At 39.1% G+C, this 24,944-nt stretch overlaps 1 protein-coding gene across 4 annotated transcripts in view; it reads right to left on the minus strand.

Annotated features, from left to right (window-relative positions):
• inpp4b (inositol polyphosphate-4-phosphatase type II B) overlaps positions 1–24,944 on the minus strand; it is a 160,791-nt gene that overhangs the window by 42,819 nt on the left and 93,028 nt on the right. For all 4 annotated transcript variants that reach the window (XM_065295211.2, XM_065295210.2, XM_065295212.2 and 1 more), the window contains 3 exons: positions 16,174–16,278; positions 11,498–11,606; positions 700–883 (listed from right to left, as the gene is read on the minus strand). In XM_065295211.2, coding sequence (XP_065151283.1) covers positions 700–883; positions 11,498–11,606; positions 16,174–16,278 — 398 coding nt within the window. The remainder of the gene's footprint in view (positions 1–699; positions 884–11,497; positions 11,607–16,173; positions 16,279–24,944) is intronic.

The following is a 24,944-nucleotide window of genomic DNA, read 5'->3' on the forward strand; positions in this document are numbered from 1 at the left end:
TTATTCTACGGAGGCAGAAGCAATCTCTGTCCCAGATTACACACAGACAGCACCAGATGTAATTCATTAATTACACCCATAAAACACCAAGGCCTCCAAACCAGTTTCTCAGCCTGGGTGCCTCTGTTAGTTTTGGCTGAGGGATGAGACACAGCATTGGCCGTTTGTCAAACTGCCTCTGTGCTGTAAATCTGACCCGTTTCAAGCCAAGCCTTGCGGTCTTCGGTGAATGGAAATACATGGCTAATGGCATAAACACACTGTGTGCTTTGTAAGATCTGTCGAGAGACAAAATGCAAGGCAAAGCAGATTTAAGGGTGATTTATGCGTGTGCAAAAATGTATTTATTTCAATTACGCCTGTAATTTTTCAGTATTAATAAGCATGCATAATCAAGCGGCATCTTGAGATGAAAAGAACTGCATTTGTGAACGTCATACCGTGACTGTGATTTCAATCTATGTCATGACCTTACTCAGTATCAAGGTTATGAATGTTCTTTACATTACAGTATGTAGGATGATTTTATGTAGAAAACAGGGAATCACAACCAATGGTTTTCACAGACTGGGTCATAAATATACCATACAGGTTTTCATGCAAGGTGCTGTTGCCTCCGCAAACATCAAGTGTATTTGATGCATTCATATGAGCAGTAAATACAGCAATAAAACAACTAGTACGGTCTCTACATCCCACCTTGTCTTTTAGGTTCTTGAGCGTGTCCTTCAGAGCTTGGCTCGGGGACGGCTGGGCCACCTGGAGCAGTTGGTCGGCCAGCCCAGAGATGAGAGGCTGCAGCTGGGACACTACGCTCAAAATCTCCCTGGCTCTGGCCGTCTGCTCTGGAGGGTAGTAGATGGACTGATACGCCGTGCTGTAGCTGGCGGTGAGGAAAACAGAAGAGAGAAACTAAATGAATAACAGTGGGAGATGAAGAGAGTCATATTGTTCATCATCAAACAGGTGTCGTATTATCACGGCTCTATCGCAGTGATATCAATATGATTGGTAAATATGTGTAATAAACTCAGCTGGAGCAATTTCGTTCCCTGCGAGGATACACTTCATCTATGATGATGCCGGTTGGGTGTGAAGGGGATTATGGAGCTCAGTAGCCAATAGAAATCATTGCTTTAGAAGATTGAGTCAATAGACACAAAGTTTTGTGCAGGCAATAAAACACACAAGCACACAGAGCAATAGATGTAAACCTATCACAAATGTGTTAGGGGGGCAGCCACCAGCAAACAAGCATACTGCAATACTTTGAGATTAGCGAGAAAATGCTGCTTATTCTTTAAATATGGTTTGAAAGAATTAAAACATTTTAGCCTTAAAGAGACAATAAGTAGGATTTACCCCCATCTAGTGGTGAAATTGTATTTTGCATTCAAACGAACAGTGCTCTCTAGCGCCTCGCATTTCCAAATGCTTGTTGCAACTATGGTAGCCGTTATGAACTCACTGATCTCCTTGTCTGTTGCATCTGGTTCACGTGTTCTGAATGAAAACGCGTTGTGGAAATGCGTTGGTAGGCTAGTGCTTTTTGTCCCTCTCTGCTATTATAGTTTATCAATACGGCGAAATGACATGGAAGTCTCCTTGGACTTACCTGTTCAATGTAAGTAAAGAGGAGAAATTCTAAGCTTACAAAGAAAAGTCAGATCACTGGCAGAGGTCATTTGACACCAACAAGGACATATTTATGAATAAAGACATTGATTTTAACTCTTTCACCGCCATTGGCGAGATATCTCGTCAATTAAGAAAAAACGCTCCCCCGCCAATGACGAGATTTTCCGTCTTTCCGCAATACCGCTATTATCCACCAGGTGGCACCCTTCCGCAACTTTTTAAACCCGGAAGTATTGCCCTATGGCAAGCGGCTGCATGTCCGTGTCTGTTTTAAAGATCGCTCTGAATGGGATCTATATGAAAAGTCCGTCACAAAAATTTAATTATCTCTGCTTTTTGCTCAAAATGTGGTTTTTTTGCAGAAACCTACCCATATTCAAAAGCTGATTACAAAAGAACCACTGAAGGTAGGATGAAACGGTTTTTTTTGTTTGAAAGCAGAGGGTCTGTTCTTTCATTTGATATATATATATATATATGTTTATATATTTAAAGAAGAACATTTTCTGGAAGGCATTAAACTTTGGTGAAAATCATGAAAAACGCTGGCGCTGGCAGGCAACTTTTTTTAAAAACACTGGCGGTGAAAGAGTTAATGAATAAAACACTTAAAACCTTACTTACTGTCCTTTAAGTCACACTGTCTACCTATTAAAATATTAAGATTAGATTATATATAATATTAATTTAAGATTATACATTTTTACATTTTTATTTCATTAATAGCTCAGACAAAATCATAAATGGCTCTGGCCTGGGGTGGGGCAGTGCCCCCCTGGCCTCCCAAACTCCATTTATGCTCACATTCTAACCCTAACAGAGAACGTAGATTCTGTTTTCACAGTTTGTCATTATGGGGTACTGACTACTGAGTGTAGAGTAATGAGAAAGAAAATGAATGTAAACAATTCGCAGTATCGTGCTGAGATAGAGAGACTTAGCAGTAGCATATTAATCTGAATACGCAGCTGCATTCTAGTAAGTGATGTATTCATGTCGAATTTTAATGGAAGCCCTGAGATTTCTTCTGACGCTATCAAAAAAAGCATCCATACTTAAACAACTGAGAGAAAATCTAATGCATAATAACCAGATGATGTGCATCTCTACGCTGGGAGGTGAAATTCAGCTTTCTTGGCTGGACACAAGTCAGCTCGTATGTTTGTTTGTGATGCTGGAGATTAGGGATGGTCCTGATCCCAGATCAGTGCATCGGGGCAAACCTCAAAAAGTCCGGGCTCATCGCTTCAGATAATTGGCTCCTGAGAGAATCGCAAACTACTGAGGCTCTGAGCGAATAAAAGACCTTGCTTATAGACAGGAGGCACATACCAGAGAAGGATGAAAAATATAACACAACGGGGGCTAAAAGTGATTGATTTAATGTCTGTACTGAATCTGGTTATCATTAGGGTCGGGTTATATAACCAAGTAAAGAAGAAACGTTACAAACTCGACTACTCGATTCTTCAGTAGCTCTGTAGCTGTAAACTTTGTCGGTTCACTTTAATACAGCTACATAGTTTTAAAATATAGCCTGGATTTGTCAATAAAGTTAGGTACGTCTTTCCTAGAAGATTTTAAACAAATTAAATAATCATTTGAGGGAAACTTTACGGTTTAGTGGTTGAGTATTGCGTTTGCAATGTCAAAGGTCATGAGTTCAATCCCAGGGAACACTCATGCACACATAATGATAAAAAATAAGCGATATAGGTGAGTGCCAAATTTAAAAATATAATGTTAAAAAGTAAAGTAATGTTGATTATATATTGCGTTTATATTTTTAAGTGTTCTTGTAGATCAGTCAGTAGAGCATTGCGTTAGGTTGTGGGTTTGAATCTCACTCTTACCAATTAAAATGTATTTTAAAGTTGCTTTCGATAGAAGTGTCTGCCAGTTGCATAAGGTATATAGCAAACCGAAGAATTTAACAATTTTGTTGTGACCCAACCAAGCTCAGGTAATAACATTTTTAACTGTTTTTTGAAAATTTATGAATATAAGTAAAATCGAAATTATACGATCAACTAAGCTTTCCACTTCCAGTCCCATCATGCAATTTAGCATTTATATTATCTAAAAACCATCGAAAACACAGCCCAGACGTCTAGGTAAGAACAAGGCAAAAATATAAAAAATAAAATAAAATAATAAATAAAATAAAATAAAACCAATTAAAAAAAACATGTAACCAAATTCAAGTTTACTTTAGCTAAAACTGGGTCACTTATAGGTGGATTATATAGGGTCTACAGTTGACCTGGATGTTAAAATGTCACAGAAATTACATATAAATATTTTTGTAGGCAACCCAAAAGTTAGCAGGACACTGGTTCTCTTGCAAAATAGCCCATTTTCCCCAAAGACTTTTGGATTATCGCAAAAAATAAGCTCTGTGTTTAACAAAAGTTAATCTTTACAGATAATTGCAATTTTAATGAATTTTGAAGTGTAAATTTATTTACTAGAAATAAAAAGCTAAATTTTGACTTCATAAAAGTTGTGTTTATATATGACTAACTTGTTGGACAACAAGACGTGTTAGTGTCCCAAACTTTTGTTAAACACAGAACTTATTTTTTTGCTATAATCAAAAGTCTATGGGAAAAATGGATGTTTTTTTGTGAGGGAACCAGTATCCTGCTAACTTGTTGGCTAGCCAACAAAAATACGTAATTCCTAAGAAACACTATTGCTTGCTGTGGTAGCGTCTGATGTCGCTATCTAAAACAGAAATCTATAGATCGGCTAGCTACTGTACAGAGCTTTCAAGGTTCACCCGTGCCGGTTACGATATGATCCACATGCAGTCGCAATAAAACTTAACTGATGATACAAAAGGAAAATGTTAAAATTGATGAATGTCTTTATGCAACATCCTGCAAATCAAGCGAAAAAGCTGAAAAACAGAAAGCGTGCGCTATTTCTATTTGCTCTTTCATCAAAAGCCTTATTAGGATGCGATTCAGAGGAAGTGCCGAGAACATAATGCCATCTGAGACCCAGCGATATGGTTAATGACTTGTTGGGCAGACACCTCAGGAGAGCGAGACCCTTTCTAGTTTGAAGTGAGATTCTTTATCAAGCTTGCTTCGAGAAAAACACTTATGCCAAGATGGCAAGCGGCACGAGAGAGCGCGCAAACAGCGACAACTGTGTCATTCATCAAAATGCACTCACAAATCCTCGAGTCACAGCTCCCGGTCTCAGAGCAGATGCCACGTTTAATTTGACGTAAACAAAAACAAGGCTGACAGGGGCACATGTATGGTTTGCTTAATACTGTTGTGTACCAGATGAAATAAGCAACAAGATATCGAAGTACACAAATTTCTAGTGTAGTGGACAATATAAAGGTCTCCCCCTGGGATGCTCGCACTTACAAGTATAGAAATTAAAATTAAGGTGTGATGTACTGTATAGGTTTGTAAGAGATTTTGGTTAAATTTGGGTTTCCAATTGCTATCTGTAATATAAGTTTTCCACACTGTAAAAAGTAAAAGTTGGATTAACTTAAACAATTACTTCATTAGGTCTGTTTTTAGTTGTTTCTTAAAGGTTGTGGCAGCTTTATTAACTTTATCGTGAGTTTGTGTCCTGGTACCTTAGTATTAAACTGCTTACATCTTTCAAAGCCAAATTAAATATCTATCAGTAAGTATATCCGCAATTATTTGAAAGGGTGTGAAACAAGCTTAAAATAATCTACGAATGCACACAAGCCTCAAATACAGACACAGGCACCGTAAGTTTCACAACCAAACAGCGGGAGACATTTCAAAAGGCGTGCAACCATTAGCCAGATCCTTAATGTGCAACGGATGATAAAATCCATAAATATCCACCCTAGATATTCATAAATGATCAATGGAAATAAAAATATGTTAATGAGAGGAAAGACAAACCCCTGAGTGCGTTCAGGCCTACGCTCTCCAGTGTACTGTCTCTTAAATTAATAGTCCAGATATGAAAGTGGAGTCTACACGCTACTAGCAACAATAAACCTCTCTTTTATTACACTATTAAACTGTGCTACAAAAATCACATTTTTTTGTAACGCTGACTACCAGTAGCAAAATGATCTCATTCATTTCAATGGAAGCTTAGCAACTGCTGGTGACACGAGCAAAAGTGACAGTTGGTGACTGGATTTTGAACTTTATGCAAATGATGTGCAACTTTCGGGAGTGACAACCAATGAGACCGAAGCAGTGGAGTTTGCGTCATCCATTTCTTGTCATATACCGGAGTGGTCAGTACTCATTTGTTTATGACAACCCGGGTGTCCTCATACATCTTGAAAAGTGAAGCCGCTGGCTCTTTGATCGCCCCCTGGTGGCTGGCTGCAGTGAAGTCATAAATCCGCCCTCTCCTTGGAAACGAACGGGCCTCGGCTTTAAATAAAAAAATTATTTGCACTTCCAATAAAAAATTTTGGAAAGATGGTTTTGGTTAGCCTAGAAATCTAGACGCACCCTAGCGGCCGCAAAATATATTTGCTGCCAGGGTTTAGTCTAGGCACTCACAATACACTTAACAGCTCCAAAAACCAAAATTTGGTCAGGCCAATCACATCGTGTGTAGCGTCTGTGGGGCGGGCTTAACATGATGACGACAGAGCTGCAACGGTTCCTACTTGAAAACAAAGAATGGCTGCTGCTGCTGGCGAACAGCTTTCTTTTGAAGCGGCTTTGGCCGCGACTCTGGAGGACTTAGACTTATGTTTTTCTTTGAGAGAAGAGCAAATAAACCCTACTGAAGTCCTTTTTAAGCAAGAAAGATGTGTTTGGAGTTTTGCCGACTGGTTACGGTAACTACGTCACCTTCTTCGTTGCTCTGCTTGGTCATAGCGCTATCCTATTGCGTGCAGAGGCATTTTGAGGGACAACCTTATATCCCGCCCCTTGCATTGAGCCGTTTGTGTGAAGAGTTGCCAGACCTTACATCTTGATGTAGGTCTGGCTTACCAGGCTAGGTTTTGGTCTTTTAAGGTAGTTGTTTTCACGCTGATATACACTCACCTAAAGGATTATTATTTTTATTATATAAATTATTTCCAGTCTTCAACTGTCCAATTTTGGTGAGCTAGACAAACTGTAGCCTCTTTTTCCTATTTGTAGTGGAGATGAGTGGTACCCGGTGGGGTCTTCTGCTGTTGTAGTCCATATGCCTCAAGGTTGTGCGTGTTGTGGCTTCACAAATGCTTTGCTGCATACCTCGGTTGTAACGAGTGGTTATTTCAGTCAAAGTTATTCTTCTATCAGCTTGAATCAGTCGGCCCATTCTCCTCTGACCTCTAGAATCAACAAGGCATTTTCACCCACAGGACTGCTGCATACTGGATGTTTTTCTCTTTTCACACCATTCTTTGTAACCCCTAGAAATGGTTGTGCGTGAAAATCCCAGTAACTGAGCAGATTGTGAAAATACTCAGACCGGCCCGTCTGGCACCAACAACCATGCCACGCTCAAAACTTTCCCATTCTGACATTCAGTTTGGAGTTCAGGAGATTGTCTTGACCAGGACCACACCCCTAAATGCATTGAAGCAACTGCCATGTGATTGGTTGATTAGATAATTGCATTAATGAGAAATTGAACAGGTGTTCCTAATAATCCTTTAGGTGAGTGTATGTTCAATTGTTAATTTTTGTGATTAGTTTCATTTTAGCTAGTAATTTGATGCTATAGAAACTGGGGCGTGTCATTATGATTGCCGTGGTTGAATTAGGCGCGCGAGTTTGATACGGTTTCTTCTGCTCCAAACTTACTTTTTTACGTAAAATGTCAGCGCCCATAGTTGGATATTTTTTGGCTGCATCGTCCATCTTTTTTTACAGTCTATGTGACAACCAGATAGAAATGCCTCCCGGGCGAGCCGTCCCTTTCAATGAGGTTGTTAGGAGGCACTCCTAATTCTGGCTCTCCTGGTAACTATTACATATAAATGAGTAACCCTCCACTTAGTAAATGATGAAAGATGGATGACGTGAACTCGCTCACTCTCATTGGGAGTCGCTCCTAAAAGTCACTCGGCATAAAGTTGATCTGTAATTCCCCGTTCTGACCACCAGGGACCTTCTTGCTGTGTGTCGCCCGTCTCTTTCAATGAGGTCGTTAGGAGGCATTTCTAATTCTGGTCGGCATAAACAAATGAGTACCGTCCACTGCAGTAAATAATACACAATTTGTATTGCGAAAGATGTCTTTAGTGCAATTCACAAAAAGTTTTTGAGCCATCTGATTATTCCACCTAACATTTCTTATGCAGTACACACATTAAAATCCGCCAAACCCCTTTCCTGCCATCGGGAAGGAGACAATTAGCATTGTGCGATGTGCAAATCGAACACTGAAAGATGTAAAGAAACATTCCAGCCACGTCTACTTGCTTAAATTAAAGGCAAATGAAATGAAAATAAAGGCCTGAAGTAGCGAGTCTGTACACATTAAGGAGAAATAAATACACAAGCTTGTTTCGTCGGTGGACGCCTCGGGGAACCTGAGAATGGATATCGATTGGCTCTCGCACAGCCGGCCAATCAAAGTGGCTGTGGCTGCGTATTGCATTGGGCCGAGCGTCCGCCCCTGACCTGATGAATCAAACCACAGCTCCCTTGCCGTCTCTCTTGCTTGTCTCTCCAGGCAGGGAAGAAAGACAAATGGCTCTTTCATTCGGCTCTCAGCGCTCTCGCCCCTTTTTTCTTCACCACCCTTTTGTCTGCGATAAATTAATAATGACCAAGTATCATGTCTGTGCTATGATTTGTCTTTTAATCAAAGGAAATGATAAAAGCTTGCTTTCCAAGATGGTCAGGGCAGGCGTGTGGATCAATAGGGCTGTGCACTGTAGGTTGCATCTCATTATCTGTAAAGCTACACAAAATAGTGCTTATTTTTTATTTTAAGGGTCCCTTAGTGTGTACAGAAAAAAACACAAAAATGAACATAGACTGGACTAAATTATATACGCAAGACCTTAAACAAACTCTATGCATGTTAACTCTTACTGTGCATGCACGCCACCAGTGACTTTCGTTGTGTGTCGCTAGTCTCTTTCAATTAGGTCATTAGGAGGCATTCCTAATTCTGGTTGTCCTAGTACCAACTATAAACAAATGAGTAACTGTCCTCTCAATAAATTATGAAAGACGGTTGACGTGAACTTCACTGCTTCACTCGCATTGGTTGTCGCTCCTGCTCCTCGCTAGTCATTTGCATAAAGCGGAACTTTTCTCGACTTTATCGTGTAGTTGGACACTTCCTGTCGCAAACGGTCGCTGTTGTTCATGCGACGGAAATCGTCAAGCTTTCACTGAAATGAACGAGACTGCGTCAGTCCACCGTTGCTAGTCCCTGAAGTTGTGCACGCTTAGCTAGTCAAGGGAGATGCCGTTGTTTGTACCGAATCAAAAACAAGCACTGGGATGTAAAACTTACTGAGACCCCAAGGTGACTTTGTAGTCTAAAAATCAATGAAAGTTTGACGTATGCACGCAAAACTAAATGCATTAGTTTCATGTGCACACGCGATAGTTTCAGGTGCGCATGCGAAGCTAAACTTTATTTAATTTTTGCTCCATGTCCCCTTAGGGGCTCCGTAGAAACTTCCTGTTGATTGTCCACAAAAAAAATTCTACACAACTTTCTGCCTGACAAAAAATCCCCCAAACATAAAGAACTTCACAGCCTCGATTTTATTCACAAAACATTAAATGTGAAATCTACCCTGACTGAGATCCACTGGAGGACTTGGCGAGCCAGAGAACCGGACAATCTCAGTTTTTAGTAATTGATTGAAACGGCAAATGTCCTCGCCTCATAACACTGACTCAACCAGCTGATAAATCATTCTGCGACAAATGGTTAAAGGCCAGAAAACTTTTCAGTGGTGTAGTTTTCCTCAGCTGATCGGCCTCTGGAACTTCAACTTTTAAAAAAATGTTTCTCAGAGGGTTTAGAAAAACAACAAACCAAACAAAATACCTAGTCCTATACTCGAATCCAAAAAACTCAACTGCTATCATCATTTCCATGTGCAAAACTCAGTGTTCAAAGAGATTAATAAGAAAGAAAATATAAACTTGTGGATGTCTTTGTTTACAAAACCCCAGGTGAATGGGTTTATCAAGAACAGACAAACAATTTGCTTACTAGAGAAAGTCACCCAAAATGTACAGAGAAATCCAATTACATTGAGAGAGAGAGAGAGAGAGAGAGAGAGAGAGAGAGAGAGAGAGAGAGAGAGAGAGAGAGAGAGAGAGAGAGAGAGAGAGAGAGAGAGAGAAAGAGAGAGAAAGAGAGAGAGAGAGAGAAAACAATACGTATTAAGATCTATGTAGAGATTATTTAAACAAAATGCACTTTTATATTCTCTAGTAAAATGAATTTTTCCTACTGTAGTTAAACGTAAATCTGTGCAGAAAACACTGGTGTGCATTTTGCGTGAGTTGTTTGCCGTTCATTCCCTTTCAGCTGACTCAGACAAAACCGCACGTCCACATAAAGTTTTTCTCTGTCGCCAATGCCCATTAGATTAGCGTAGCAAATTTTTATTAGATTTTTTTGGTTGCATTTGTGCACATTTAAGTAGCAGCCTGGAGCCCTGAGTCAAGTAATTAAATCACAGTCAGAATTCATTTGAGAGCGACAGGAAAAGTTAAACCAGTGAGACCTCACACAAGCCCCTGCTCGAAATGTCACGTCCCTGAGGTTATTACAGTTATTAAGTACGAGAGACCGAGAAAACAATGGACTAATCCATATTGCAGCTAACACGGAGAACATTTCAAAACTTTTTTAGTCGAATGATAACAAAAGCCGAACCTCTCGTACTTGCTGTAAATGTCAAATATTCTTCATGACATTACAAACATTGTGCATCTCTACTGGTAAGCCTGAAGGCAGAAGTAAGTGGTCCATTTTTGGCGTGTACGCGAGGGTCTGTGTAGTGCATGTGATGCAATTTTTGTCATAAGAAGAGTGCATGTGTTCTGTACACGCACCACCAGATTTTTTTAACCTGCGTACACGTGTATGCGTTGGCCACACTGGCGCCTACAGGAGAATGATGTGTGTAGTCCAGAAGATGCATTGCATTTTGCGCAATGCGCATGTGTTGAACGTCTGTTTGCACGTATGAGTCAAATAAACTATGCTTTGCAAGGTTCGACTGTGCGCAAACGTTCGCGTACACATAAAAAAACAGACAATACGGTCACTATACAGTAAGAGCTCAGTCACGACTACAAGTGTTGACTGGATCTTTAAAATCTTTACATTCAGGTATCATCATTGACATGATAACCCCAAATGAGTCCATGTGTACCCTTGTGCTAATGTTGCTAATGTTTGTTCCTAAAAATAAATAAATAAATAAAACATCTGGAGTCGTGGCTGTAAATAAAAGCCAAAGTTGCAGACTGCTCATTCTTCAAAGCAAGGTAATTTCATTTTGATTTATCGTGAAGGGAATGCTAAATTACGGTGAAGAGAATTTACTATAAAGACAATCCAAGACAGCCATTTCAACAACACAACTCCCAAACAAAAAATTCCTGGCCAGCGCTGAGTTTATAAAAAACTGGTCACAGATCATGCAGGTTGAACGTCGACACTCTTAGATTTAAACTGGGGTGGTGCCCTTTTAAAAAGTACACCTTTGCCCCTTAAGAGTTCATATTAGGTGCATATCGGTACCAAATGGTACATATTAGGACCTTTTAAAGGGTACTTCCCCAGTTACAGCCAGGGACAATTTTTGCTGTAATTTAACAGTTATAAAAATAAAATTTTAATTTCTAACAGATTAATCACCAGCGGTAGATACGATTCACACATGCATGCAGATACCAACCTCTTCTTTTCGGTTTCGTATTTGTTGAGCAGTTTTTGCAAGCCTCCGTTCTTGAAGCCTTGCGAATGGGCTGCCGGTGCTCCAACCGTGACCACGTCGTACATCGAATCTGTGGAGAAAACAGCAACATCCTTCAGTAGGGCTTATAAATCACAAACAAGCCCACAGCTCAGGATTTATGCATGGATTTCATCTTATTTTATGGGCGTCCTGTTGTTTTGCGAATGCCTCCATACACTCACTTTCTAACAGCTTATTTCATCTTTTGCACTGTGAAGCACTGTTTTTACATTACAGTGTATCCAGAAAGAGTAATGCCAAGTGTAATGTCATGCTGTTTGGACACACATAAACATGATTTTATGCATTTCGGTTTTAAGTGCAGAAGAGAGAATTTGGATTTGTTGTAAATTGTTATGCTTTGAACAATTTCAGTACAATGCCTGAAATATGGCTTTTAAAGGTGCCATAGAATGCACTGAAATAATCTGTTCAATTGTTCTTTGATATTTACATACTGTAGAAGGTATGTAACTTTATTTAGTGCAAAAATTATACAGGAATGTTTTTACATTTCTATTAACAACACTAGGATTTGTCCCTATTTGGAAGGGTCATGAATCATAATATTGAGCTCTGCTCTGATTGGCTCAGTTTTTGTAAAAACATTTTTTTTTTTTTTATTTAATAAAATATGATAATTACTATTCTATCTCATGGCATTTTGTATGTAAAAAGTTGAAACAACTTAAAAAATTACTTAAATTGGTAACACCTAAAAATGTTTATGTGATAAAAATTTAATAAAATACTTACATTTTTCACTTAATGTTCTTTTTTTAGGTGTTACTAGCTAAAGTAATTTTTTAAGTTGATCCAAGTTTTTACTTTTTACAGTGTTCGTACATTTGTGTACGATTTGCTTTTGCCCGTGACATTGGTGTAAGGGGCGATGTTATGGTTGGTGCTTTGTTATTGTTTTATATTTTTAATAAAAATCGTATGCTTTTGTACAATTCACTTCATACAAATTAATATGAATTAGCCAACTCGTAAAATATGTAAAAATTCTTGTGAGATCAGGCGGTTTAATATGGGATGCTTTTCAACAAATGGTGTTTTTGACAAAACTTCAATACATAAAAACTTTATTTATGGGATACAGTGTGTACTGTAATTATAATGAACTCAAATGTTTTATTGTTGTAATTCATCTGGGATCCATAACATTTGCGCAGAAATCTCTCACAATTGCTGTACAGCTAACACAAAATTTTCTGCACTAAAAACTTCATTCATTGACATTATTTAGTCTCCAAAAGAAAAAATTGTTAATGCCATGACTATTTTCCAACCCAACATTGGAATTTTCTCAACACCTTTGGAAGAAATAAACAGGGAATACTCTTCACAACCCAGACTACTGTGGGTAAATGCTAAGACAATCTATAGGTACATAATTGTAAAGATACAGCAGGCTAATAGGGTGCACAGAAAGCAAACTCTCGGACACATTAAAAAGCCATTAATGATTTAGCCCTTAAAACACAGCGACCCCAGAGATACAGGTTGGCTGAATCGGCCCGGTCTACGGCCTCTGTGTCCTCCTGGGGTACTTATCTCTTTCCTAATGATGACAGGGTTCTCCCCACAATGGTTTTTTACAACACCCTTGTGTTCTTGTGCTGCCCCGCTCCCTTATAGAGCATCTAATTGGATGGGTACCCACACAATGAATACAGTGGCATATACACAGGGCGGAAACATCTGTCACACTGGCCCAATTTGGCCTGGTTTGCACAAGTTCCATGCAGGAACCTGTGTCTTTTAAAAGAATTGTGGGTAAGAGTTGTAGATATTTAAAGGCTATCTAAAAACATGACATCCATAGGCACTTAATGAAAAATTAAGCACATCAAGTATTGTCAACATTCCTGGTTTCAGTTTTTGTACAGTAATAACCTAAACACACTGTCTTAAAAACATGTTGTTGTAGCTTAATTGGTAAAGCATTGCGCTGGAGTTGATGGTTTCAAACCTCAAACACATAAACTGATAAAAAAGTGTATTGCTTGAATACACTGTGAGTCACTTGGATAAAAGCATCTGCCAAATGTATAAAAATGCAGGAAAAAAATAAAACAAAAAAACATATATTTCCAATGCCCCCAGAGAGTATAAGAGGCCTGACAGCGACCGTCCACTAATGTCACCTCGCTACTTAAATTTGAGACTCTAAGCAAATAGTCTTTGTGCAGAGTCCATAAATATAGAACGCCATTAAGCACTTGAATCGGTGGAGGATTTCAGGCTTTTAAACTCTTATTCTGTCAGTCATTCTTAACGGCTTTGCGCTCGACTTTTTGTCGTTGCAAAGTTTTATGCATTTTAAAATGACATTCTTTCGTACACACCGACAGTCATTTTGACATAAGCAATCAACCGCTCGTAATTAAATTTGTTCCTGTGAAAGCAAAGGCATTTACGTTCACGGCCGTCACATGAAACACGCTTTAAACACCTTGAGTGGACCACAAGAATTCCACTGCTAAACTTTTCAGGCATTTTCTCTCTCTCTCTTTCTATCTCTATGTCTCACTGTCTGTCTGTTGGTTTATCTTTCTTTCTATTTCTGTCTGTCCATCTATTCATTCATCTCTGTCTGTTTGTCCGTCCATCTCTGGCTGTGTGTCTGTCCGTCCATTCAACTCTTTCTGTCTGTCCATCCATTTTTGTTTGTCTGTCCATCCATCTCTGTCTGTCCGTCCATCTCTGTTTGTCTGTCTGTCCGTCCATCTCTGTCTGTCTGTCTGTACATCCATCTGTGTCTATCCATCCATCTTTGTCTGCCTGCCTGTCTATCTCTGTCTGTTTGTCTGTCTGTCTGTCTGTCTGTCTATTAATCTCTGTCTGTCTATTAATCTCTGTCTGTCTGTCAGTCCATCTCTGTCTGTCTGTCTGTTTGTCAGTCCATTCACCTCTTTCTGTCTGTCCGTTCATCACTGTATGTTTGTCCGTCTGTCTGTCTGTCTGTCTGTCCACCTTTGTCTGTCTGTCTGTCCTTCCATCTATGTCTGTCCGTCCATCACTGTCTGTCTGTCTGTCTGTCTGTCTATCTCTGTCTGTCTGTCTGTTTGTCAGTCCATTCACCTCTTTCTGTCTGTCTGTTCATCACTGTCTGTCTGTCCGTCCATCCCTGTCTGTCTGTCTGTCCACCTTTGTCTGTCTGTCTGTCTGTCCACCTTTGTCTGTCTGTCTGTTTGTCCCCCTTTGTCTGTCTGTCTGTCCGTCCACCTTTGTCTGTCTGTCTGTCCATCCATCTCTGTATGTCTGTCCGTCCATCTCTGTATGTCTGTCTGTCTGTCTGTCTGTCCACCTTTGTCTGTCTGTCTGTTTGTCCCCCTTTGTCTGTCTGTCTGTCTGTCCGTCCACCTTTGTCTGTCTGTCTGACCATCCATCTCTGTATGTCTGTCCGTCCATCCCTGTATGTCTGTCTGTCTGTCTGTCCAACTTTGTCTGTCTGTCTGTCCGTCAATCTCTGTCTGTCCGTCAATCTCTGTTTGCCTGTCCGTCCATCTCTGTCTGTCTGTCCGTCCATCTCTGTCTGTCTGTCCGTCCGTCCATCTCTGTCTGTCTGTCCGTCCGTCCATCTCTGTCTGTCTGTCTGTCCGTCCGTCAATCTCTGTCTGCTTTTCCGTTTATCTTTGTCTGTCTGTCCGTTCATCTCTGTCTGTCTGTCTGTCCATCCATCTCTGTCTGTCTGTCTGTTAGTTCATCTCTGTCTGTCTGTCTGTCCGTCCATCTCTGTCTGCTTTTCCGTCTATCTTTGTCTGTCTGTCCGTTCATCTCTGTCTGTCTGTCTGTCTGTCTGTCCGTTAGTTCATCTCTGTCTGTCTGTCTGTCTGTCCGCCCATCTCTGTCTGCTTGTCCGTCTATCTTTGTCTGTCTGTCTGTCCGTCCTGCTCTCTCTGTCTGTCTGTCCATCTCTGTCTGTCTGTCAGTCCATCTCTGTCTGTCTATCTTTGCATGTCTGTCCATCTATCTCTGTCTGTCTGTCTGTCTGTCAGTCCATCTCTGTCTGTCTGTCCATCCATCTCTGTCTGTCTGTCAGTCGATCTCTGTCTGTCTGTCTGTGTGTCTGTTCGTCCATCTCTGTCTGTTTGTATGTCTGTCCGTCTATCTTTGTCTGTCTGTCCATCACACTGTCTGCACGTCTGTCTGTCTGTCTGTCCATCTATCTTTTTCTTTCTGTCCGTCCATTCATCTCAGTCTGTCTGTCCTTCTATCTTTGTCTGACTGTCCATTCTTCTGTCTTTCTGTCTATCCATCTAAGTAACCATCTATGCATCATCCATTCTTCTCGAATAGTCTAACAATGCATAATAATGTTGTTTTAAATAGTGTACAGTATCTATTGTACATCACAGTGCTCAGTAAGAGTAAACCCTTTCATTACAAACACAGACAGAGAAACTAAACAAAGAATATGGTAAAAATGCTAAATGGACTGCATTTATATAGCGCTTTCAACAGACCCATTACCAACCAAAACGCACTTGGTCAGGAGGAACCGGGGATTGAACCACTAACCTTCCGGTTTGTACACAAACTACATGAACCACTAAGCCACTGCCACACTGCCAAATAGGAAATGTGAGAATGAAAATGAATTTCACCTGTTTTCCTTGGACACGTCACTTGCATTCTCTGCGTGTGCAGGTTGATGGGGATGAACTCCAGATACTTCTGGCCTTTGCTGCAGCTTGGCTTGAATGAAGGGCCTGGGAAAGATCCAGATACATAATCAGCATTAGTCATCGTTCAAAAACAAACAAACAAACAAACAAAGACGGTAGAGCACAAACAGACAGTCTGCTGCCCGCATGGGAGCTGCCTCGCCATCTGCTGCTACTGAATTACATGCAAATATAGCTTTTATGCGTTGTTATTATACATTATAGAGGTGCACAAGAGAGTGTATTGGAGTACAAAGTGATGTCTTGATCAAATACTATTATAAGGGTTCATGGCTGGTCTGATTAAATTAATAAAAAAGGCAATTAAACATGAATAGAAAAAACAAAGACCTATAAAAGGGCCTTTCATTTAAATGTGTGAAAAAAACATTGCTCATACCAGACACATAAAAAGATCAAATATATCACGGCTGACCTCTGATGACTGCAATAATAACCTCTGCTGTACACAATGGAATCGACTCAAAATATGATTTCAGACACAGCAACCGATCTGGTACAAATATTGTTCCCAAATGTCAGCAAGTTTATTCTTAAATCCAATAAAAGCAAAGGATTTTAGTGAATTTGAGACCCACCTGCTGCGTACAAAAACAACCCAATTAAAATCTTAATAAACCGATACAGTAAAGCCCCTATGCTGAAGCGCATATCGCCCGGTGACACCCGTGTGCCTTAAGATCCCTTGAATTAAATATATGCTAATATAACCAACAAAGACACTTTGAAACGCTATCGGTCCTTTTAAGAACTTTCACGCACAAATTGTCTGACCATTTCTGCTTTGAGTAGACATAAATAAATAATAAATAAATACATTACAAGCAAATAAATATATTCATAATTAATGCTAGATATTTCATAAACTGAAAAAAATATGATAAAAAATAAAAAATATAAAAATATATGATATACGTGTGAATTTCACAAAAATATCTTCCTTTGTTTTTCACCCCAATAACAAAAGATAAAAGAAATTGTTTAACGTTTTTGTCTGATGTTTTTGGTAATTCTCAGTGGTGATTATCATTACTACAATCTCATTATGTTTTACTTAAAATGCTGTAATATAATATTTTTATGAGCATCAAGGGCAGTACAACAATACTAGCATGATGTAAAAATCCTAAAAAAGTCACAATTACAATAATCCTAATGATGAAGTATTTTCTTTAAGCAAAATCCAATTTCTACTTTCTTGAGATTTTCTAATTAAACCACTATATTGTGTGCGGGCACTTAAAACCCCCCATCACACCATAAGCTCAAATTTGCTTAAAAACTGAGGGAGAGCTTTAAGATTAAGATCTGATCAGACTCAAAGCCTCAATGCTTTAAAAACTCAATGCTGAACATCAATAGAAGCTCAAGGACTTTCATTAAAAGCTCATCTAACATTAACATTCACTCGCCTGTGATCTTAAAAGCCAAAATCTACTGCTTACAAAGGTGCTTCAGGAAAACCAGGCCAGATACTGAAAAACTCAAGAATGGATCAGTCACTGCAATTACAAAACCTGTCTTTTAATTAAAACAATCTTCCCATATTCAGGATATCATGGATACTCACAATGAACTCTGCAACCATACTTCGATCTTACCGCAATTTGTAAAAATCCATGTTATGAGAAAAATGGTAATCCGTGAGACATACAGTCATTATATAACAGCATGTTGGGTGTGTGACGACCAGAAACTAAAAAAAAAATCTTCTAGTTTGGACTGTTTGTAGGCCAATAGAAATGCCATTTCATGTTTACACTGCAAAACTGTCTGTCTTAGTTTTCGTTTGATTTCCAAAATACATATCTAAAAACTCATAAATCAGGATACATTTACTTACTAACGCAAAACAAAGAAAAAAATATGCTTAAAATAACAAAAAATATCTGCCAGCGGGATAAGAAAAGCCATTAATCATTGGCAGATATTACATACTCACTTGATTTTTTTTTCTTACTTTCTTAAGTCGTTTCGCTTGATTTATGAATTGTTTGTACTGGAAACAAGACAAAAATATTAAGTAAGACATTCATTTTTTACAGTTCCCTGGTAAAAGGCACAAATCACTTAACCTTGCCATCAACGAGCGGCCAGTAATACAGTACACTGCAAAAAAAATCTAATTCTTATATTTTTGTCTTGATTTCTGGTGTGAATCCCTAAAAATCATAAATCAGGAAACATTTACTTGATAAGCAAAATGAAGAAGAAAATATATAAAAATATGAATATCAAGTGATTTATGCTTAAAAATATCTGCCATTATTAATGTTTATTTTAGACCTTTATGCATTTCTTTTTTTCTGATGATACCAAAAGAAGACATTTTTGAAAAATGATGATAAGCACACAGCTTATTGTAACCATTGATTTTTATAGAGGAAAACAAATATTACGGAAGTATTGTGATAAATGATGAAGAACATATCTGGATAAATGATGGTAAGCACCAAGTTGACGGATCCCATTAAATTCCATAGGATTTGTTTTTCCTACTATGGAAGTCAATGGTTTCCACCAGCTGTGTGCTTATCATCATTTATCAAAAAATTATTTTGTGTTCATCAGAAAAAGAAATTCATACGGGTTTAGAAAAACAAAATTTTTGGGTGAACTTTCAAGTTGAAACTTGAATAAAGTTTAATTTTCATACCTCACTGGCAGATATTTCATACTTATTTTTCTCTTCAGAAAACAAGAATTACTTCATTAGGTCATTTTGCTTCTCAAGTACTGTATATCTCAAAGAAATGTAAAATATTTGTACTAGAAAACAAGACAAAAATACTTAGCAAGAAATCTATTTTACAGTATCGTTTTTAAGTGTATACTGTATTTGAAGAGCTCAGATGCAAAAGTGCATCTGACCTGTATTCTTGTAAATGAGCATTTTTTTATCAGACTCTTAGGGGGCGTGCACACCAAAGCTTTTACACCCGTGGCCGGCGCATGTTTTCAATTGTTTCCAATGGAAGCTCAGCATGTTTCAAAAAACTCAGCAGCTAGCAATTTTTCCACGCTCAGCACCCAGAGTTGAAAAATATTCAACTTTGGGTGAAAAGCTCCGCTCGTCAATGTCAGTTCTCACACAGCCGTCCAATCACAGTGGAGGAGGGGTGGGACATTACCACAGCAACCAACCGGCTTACAGCTGAAGTATCAGAGCTACCAAAGTGCTCAAGCTGAAGAAAGTTGGCACTCAGCTGAAAAACAGCTGGCTTTCGGCATCCTCCAGGCGTTTTCAGCCACGTTTAAAAGTTTTGGTGTGCACAACCCCTTAACGGATTCTACCAACAAACTGGTATTTCTGAATGACCTGGGGCCGGAATTAAGCAGATTTTAAAGCGGAAAGTATTTGATGAATGTATAATACGTGCCGAGAGCATTTGACAATATCATCAATATCTAATTTTTGACGGAGGTGGCATATAGCGGCTTTTAAAATAGTCTGAGCGAATCTAAGGGGCCGATCACACTAAACGTGTTTATGGCAGTTGCAGAATGATTTTCTATGGGCATTATGTGCGCTGTTTATGCATTTTTTGCCGCCTGCCGCAGCACGCATTTTCAGAGCGGAAAAGTGCTCTACATCATTCGCGGTTTTCTATTGTCCAATAGAATGAGATGAGAGGCGGGCCTTCCATTGTTTACACCTGGATCAACCGAAAACTGCACTCACTTACTCTCTCCTTTGTGTTTGTGCACTACAATATTTGATTGACAGGACAGCTGCCTCGGTGGTTGCCTACCAATAAAAAAGCTGCTCCACACTGCTATTTTTGCGTTTCCAAGCGTTTAAAACGCGTTTGGTGTGATTGGCCCTTAAGACAGTCATTAAAGGTATTAACTTTTTTAACATTCATATGGTACTTTAAATATTATAACTACAGTCAAACTGTTACAAAGCACAGTTACTGTCTAACTTTTGCTTGCCTATATTATATTAATAATGAATGATGCGTTCGGACCATTAGTCAGCTAATGCTAGATAAACATTGCAGGTGTAATGATGCTAGCTGTAATAACCGAGTTGCGTGTCTGCTAAGAGCCGGCTCATTCCCGCATCATTATTTCAAGTACAGTCAACTTAAGATCTAAATAAACGAGTTGCTTACTTTAAAAATAGTCCACATCAGCAAAAAAGTTGCTTTTGAAGCAGAGAAAGTCATTGCATTTGGCACTATTGATTTTTTTCTCCTGGGTTGAGGACTATCAAGATCCCACTCCATGCAAAATACTTTTAAGCTACTGAAATGATTTCCCTTAGCTCAACTGATAAAGCATTGCATTAGTAATGGGTTATAAATAATGTATTGATTGAATGCACTACCCAAGTCATGTTGGATAACTCTGTATTCATTTCTATGTGTAACACCCTTTAATAAGATTTACTGAGTGCATCTTTAGGCATCACGGATACGGAGCACAACTGCATGGCTTAGCGTTATTTTTCACCACTGTGTGCTATTTGGCAGCCGAAACCACCCGGAGAGTCGTGAGATAGGGCTGTGTGACTCTGCTGTCATTCAGACAGGTGAGTCCTCCCCCCGGGACACAGGCTAATGGAGCCGGGCCAACCAGCCATGGCGAAGGAATTAGCCCTGTCGCAGACACCATCTGGCCATCCAGGTGCTCTCGAACGCTGGCGAGGGAAACCCCAGCAAAACTGACCGCCCAGTCTGCGGACTAGCTTCTGGTATTACATTTACATTTATGCATTTGGCAGAAGCTTTCATCCCGAGCGACTTACAGTGCATTCAAGCTGTACGTTTTATCACTGTGTGTGTGTGTGTGTGTTCCCTGGGAATCAAACCCTCAACCTAATGCAATATATTTATCATACCTCATTATTTCTGTGGTACTGTGTCTAACTGTTTCTCATAACTTTTTCTCCTCATATGCATAGACACATAATGACAGCAGTTCAAAGCGATCACGCAAACGACTAGCTAGAACACCGTGCATGTAATACTGCTTTCATTACAGTACGTGCCACCTTTTGTGCCAGAACCTCAGGACGTCCAAGATATAAAAAAATAACATTTCATGCCCATCAAACAGCCGGAGGGGACGATTGGCAACGGCAATCACAGCCGGCCAAAGGTGCAAAGCCTTCTGACCGATTTCTGCATTTTAAATGCACCCACGTCTCCTCGCCTGCTTTGCCTTAGCCCTCCTGCGCCAAACCTTTTTGAATGTTTTCCTCTCATTAAACAGGCGCCAATGAAACTCCCCGGGCAGCAGCATGAAAAGCAATGTGCGGTGTCTGCGGCCAGCCGGCTTGTAACACAGACTGTCTATGGTTTCGCTATGAATCCGGGAAGCAAATTGGTGTTAAAAAGCAACACTGCGGAAATTGTTTCCATGCTTTGTTGAGACTGTTGGAGATTTTAAAGGCACAGTATTCATCCTCATGTTGTTCCTAACTTCATGTGACTGACATGTAAAGCAACCAGTCACAGTTTACTTAGTTCAATACCCCTACGTCTCCAGAAGTCCTGCAAAATTGAACCAATCAGACGACGACTTCCATTTTTATGTGCCTTATGCATCAGATGTTCAGCAAGATGTATGCATGACATCTGAAGATGATATATTTGGTGCGAAGGCAAGTCCTCCTTGGTTGATTGTATTTACAAGCCGGTAAGTCGTATTTACGATGTCACTTTCATTGGCGCAAGATGGAGGTGCACCTTATTTTAATGAATTAGACGACAATACAGCAAGGTGTGTTCAGTCTGATCTCACGAGAATTCATACATATTTTACAAGTTGGCTAATTCCTATGAATTGCATAAAAACTTACGATTATCATATAAAAACAATAACAAAACCCCACTCCTAACCCCGCCCCTAACCTTAACATCACAGGGGTTAAGGCAAATCGCAAAAAAATTACAAATATAGTCGTACAAATTAATACGAATTAGCCACCTTGTAAAATATGTACGAATTGCCCTGAGATATCGTTGGTGTGTTAGATCTACTCACAGAAAATGAAGAACAAAGAAAGCAAATTTATGGTTCATTCTACAGAAACGTCCACTTTTGGTATGGCAAGATGTCTTAAAATTGATTTATTTTTCTAACATTTAAACTTAGACCACATTATTAGATTACTCTTTGACTTTATAAGTACACATAAATGACAGCTTTATGATTTTTTATTTTTTGTCACTGGTGTTACCTTACTTTTTTGGCAATATTAAAAGCATTTATGAAATATTATTTTAAATTTTTTAAGTGTAGCAGAATTTAATGAATTAAAATGTATCATCATGTCACATCATGATTTTTATTAAATGTGAAAGAAAAAAAAAACACAGTAACAGTCACTGGTGTTACTGATCTTCACTGGTGTTACCCATAAGGATGGTAACACCAGTGACGGTAACACCAGTGACAATTTTCATAAAAACTGCATTTTATAAAATTTCTGCTGCAAAGTATCAAACCACATGTTGTCAATCCTTGTATACTTACTAAATTAAGTAGTTTAATCCATTTGTATTCTAGTTTTTGCAATTCCCAAACAATAAAGGAGGTCATACCAGTGACTTAAACTAAAAGCTTCATATGAAATCATGAGATAAATGAAAAGAGTTCTGATAACTGAAAAGAGACAGTGGACTTATATGGGCGTCTCTTCAAAGATCTCCAGGAAATTGAAAGAAGAAATTCAAGTGATGTCATCAGTGTGATTTTCATTTAAAAATAAGAGCTTTTTTGTTAAACAGTAACTCCAGGGGACCACTACTTACATTATATATTTTATAATATTTATTCAGCATTTTGTCTTTTAATGTAATTTACATCATATTTGTGATAGTTATGGACACATTATTGTATTTTAAATGGAAGAAAACACTGTTTTTGATCTCAAAATAAAGCATTTTTCCTGTACATGATTGTGCGGACGAGCACCTCTGTTCTGTGGTGCTTGAAATTCTAATTAATTAATTAAAATCAAATATTGCTACATTGATGGCTCAAGAAGGTGTGATTGTTCAAATAACATATTGTTTCATTTTAAAATATAAAAAAAATCTAACCCTAAAGGGTGTTTCAAGTGTAATATTTCTGTAAAGGCTACTGACAGAACATTGACATTTCCGTAGAATATATTATCTTTAATATAATATTGAATTATATTATTAACTATTATCTATATAGCAGTGGTGTATAAAGACCTTACAAAATAAACTGTATAATTTTAATTTCCTTAGAATGAGCCATTTATATCTACATACAACGCTGGACTCTTATCATGGAAGTCGCCTTTTTGCGCTGTCATGTTTCTACAGTAGCCCAAAAGGGTCAAACTTCTCTATAGAGTGTGTCACTACATTGTCTCAAACGAAGATGTGTTTGTCCTGTGGTGGCTACTGTAGCTTCTTTATGCGTTTCGAAAGATAGGGGTGAGCTGTGGACTGAGCCGTTGGTTGCAATTCCCAGTCTCACTGCTAGATGTCGCTAAAGTTTCCCACTAATGTTTACAACTTTGTGGTGACATCACACGCATTCATCTCATAAATACGATTTATCTGGCATGATTTTAACACATCATTAGTCCCAGATGACGTAATATACGACCATTACGCCTTTTAGGACAGCCAGAAACCTGGGAGTGGTAATTGATGATCAGCTTAGTTTCACGGAGCATGTTGCCAGCACCGCCGCTCTTGTAGATTCATCATCTACAACATTAGGAAATGTAGTGAATGACTGTGTATCACACGGGCAGCTTTGGCGGAAAACAAAAGCCCTACAAGTTATGACTAAGCTGATTTTCTTTAAGAACAATCCAGAAAGCATCCCTGCCAATTATCACTGTATATTATACATCTTCGCTCAGCCGAGACTTTGTTGGGATTGGTTCTGCTCTGCTTTCCACCTAAGGCCGGTTTCTCCACCCAAGGCCACAAAAGCGCACGGAAGGTCTGACAAACAACAGGATTAGCTCGCAGAGCCGTTAACTCCAGTGACTGCAAACAATGCTAACAGAAAATGATTAATTCATTAGCTAACACACTCTGAAGTACTGAAGAGTCACGCCTGTCTAATTAAAAATGAATTTAACCTGAGGAGAAACACTGCGCGGGCACCTGCGATGCCGCCCTGGGGTTAGGGGGGCCGGCGAGAGAACAGACCTGCCCTTTAGTGAAGCGATGACTGAAAACCAAACGCTCTCCTGAGCCACAAGTTGCCAACCATATTATAACTGATAACATGAGCTATCAATAATTAATACTCTGCAGTGGTACTGCGGTGGATTATGGCAACATCCCACAGGACAGAAGGTGCATATACAGCTCGTTTCCAATACTCAGTGACTTTCTCAAGGTTTTGTTAGCATTAATATTTTTAAACCAAGTTCTTTACACTTTACAGCAAAGTGCACATACTCATATCTACATGCTGAAGAGCCACAGACCTCAGCATCTTCCTTTGCTCTTCATTCCATCTCACTCCTGTCCAGGAGACACAATTGAGATACAGAAGAGATCTCAGATGAGATTAAAAAAAAATGACTGGAAGAGGACACAAGGGCATCTACTGTCCAGCAAACAGGATTGAACTCAACAGAACTCAACAGAATAACCTGACATCTCTCTATTTTTTTGCTTGTGGACAGCTGCTGACAAATCCTGAAATTCAGTGCTCTGTTTTTATTTTTTATCCCTGAT

Source organism: Paramisgurnus dabryanus, chromosome 4, assembly GCF_030506205.2.
Source record: "Paramisgurnus dabryanus chromosome 4, PD_genome_1.1, whole genome shotgun sequence".
Taxonomy (NCBI): domain Eukaryota; kingdom Metazoa; phylum Chordata; class Actinopteri; order Cypriniformes; family Cobitidae; genus Paramisgurnus; species Paramisgurnus dabryanus.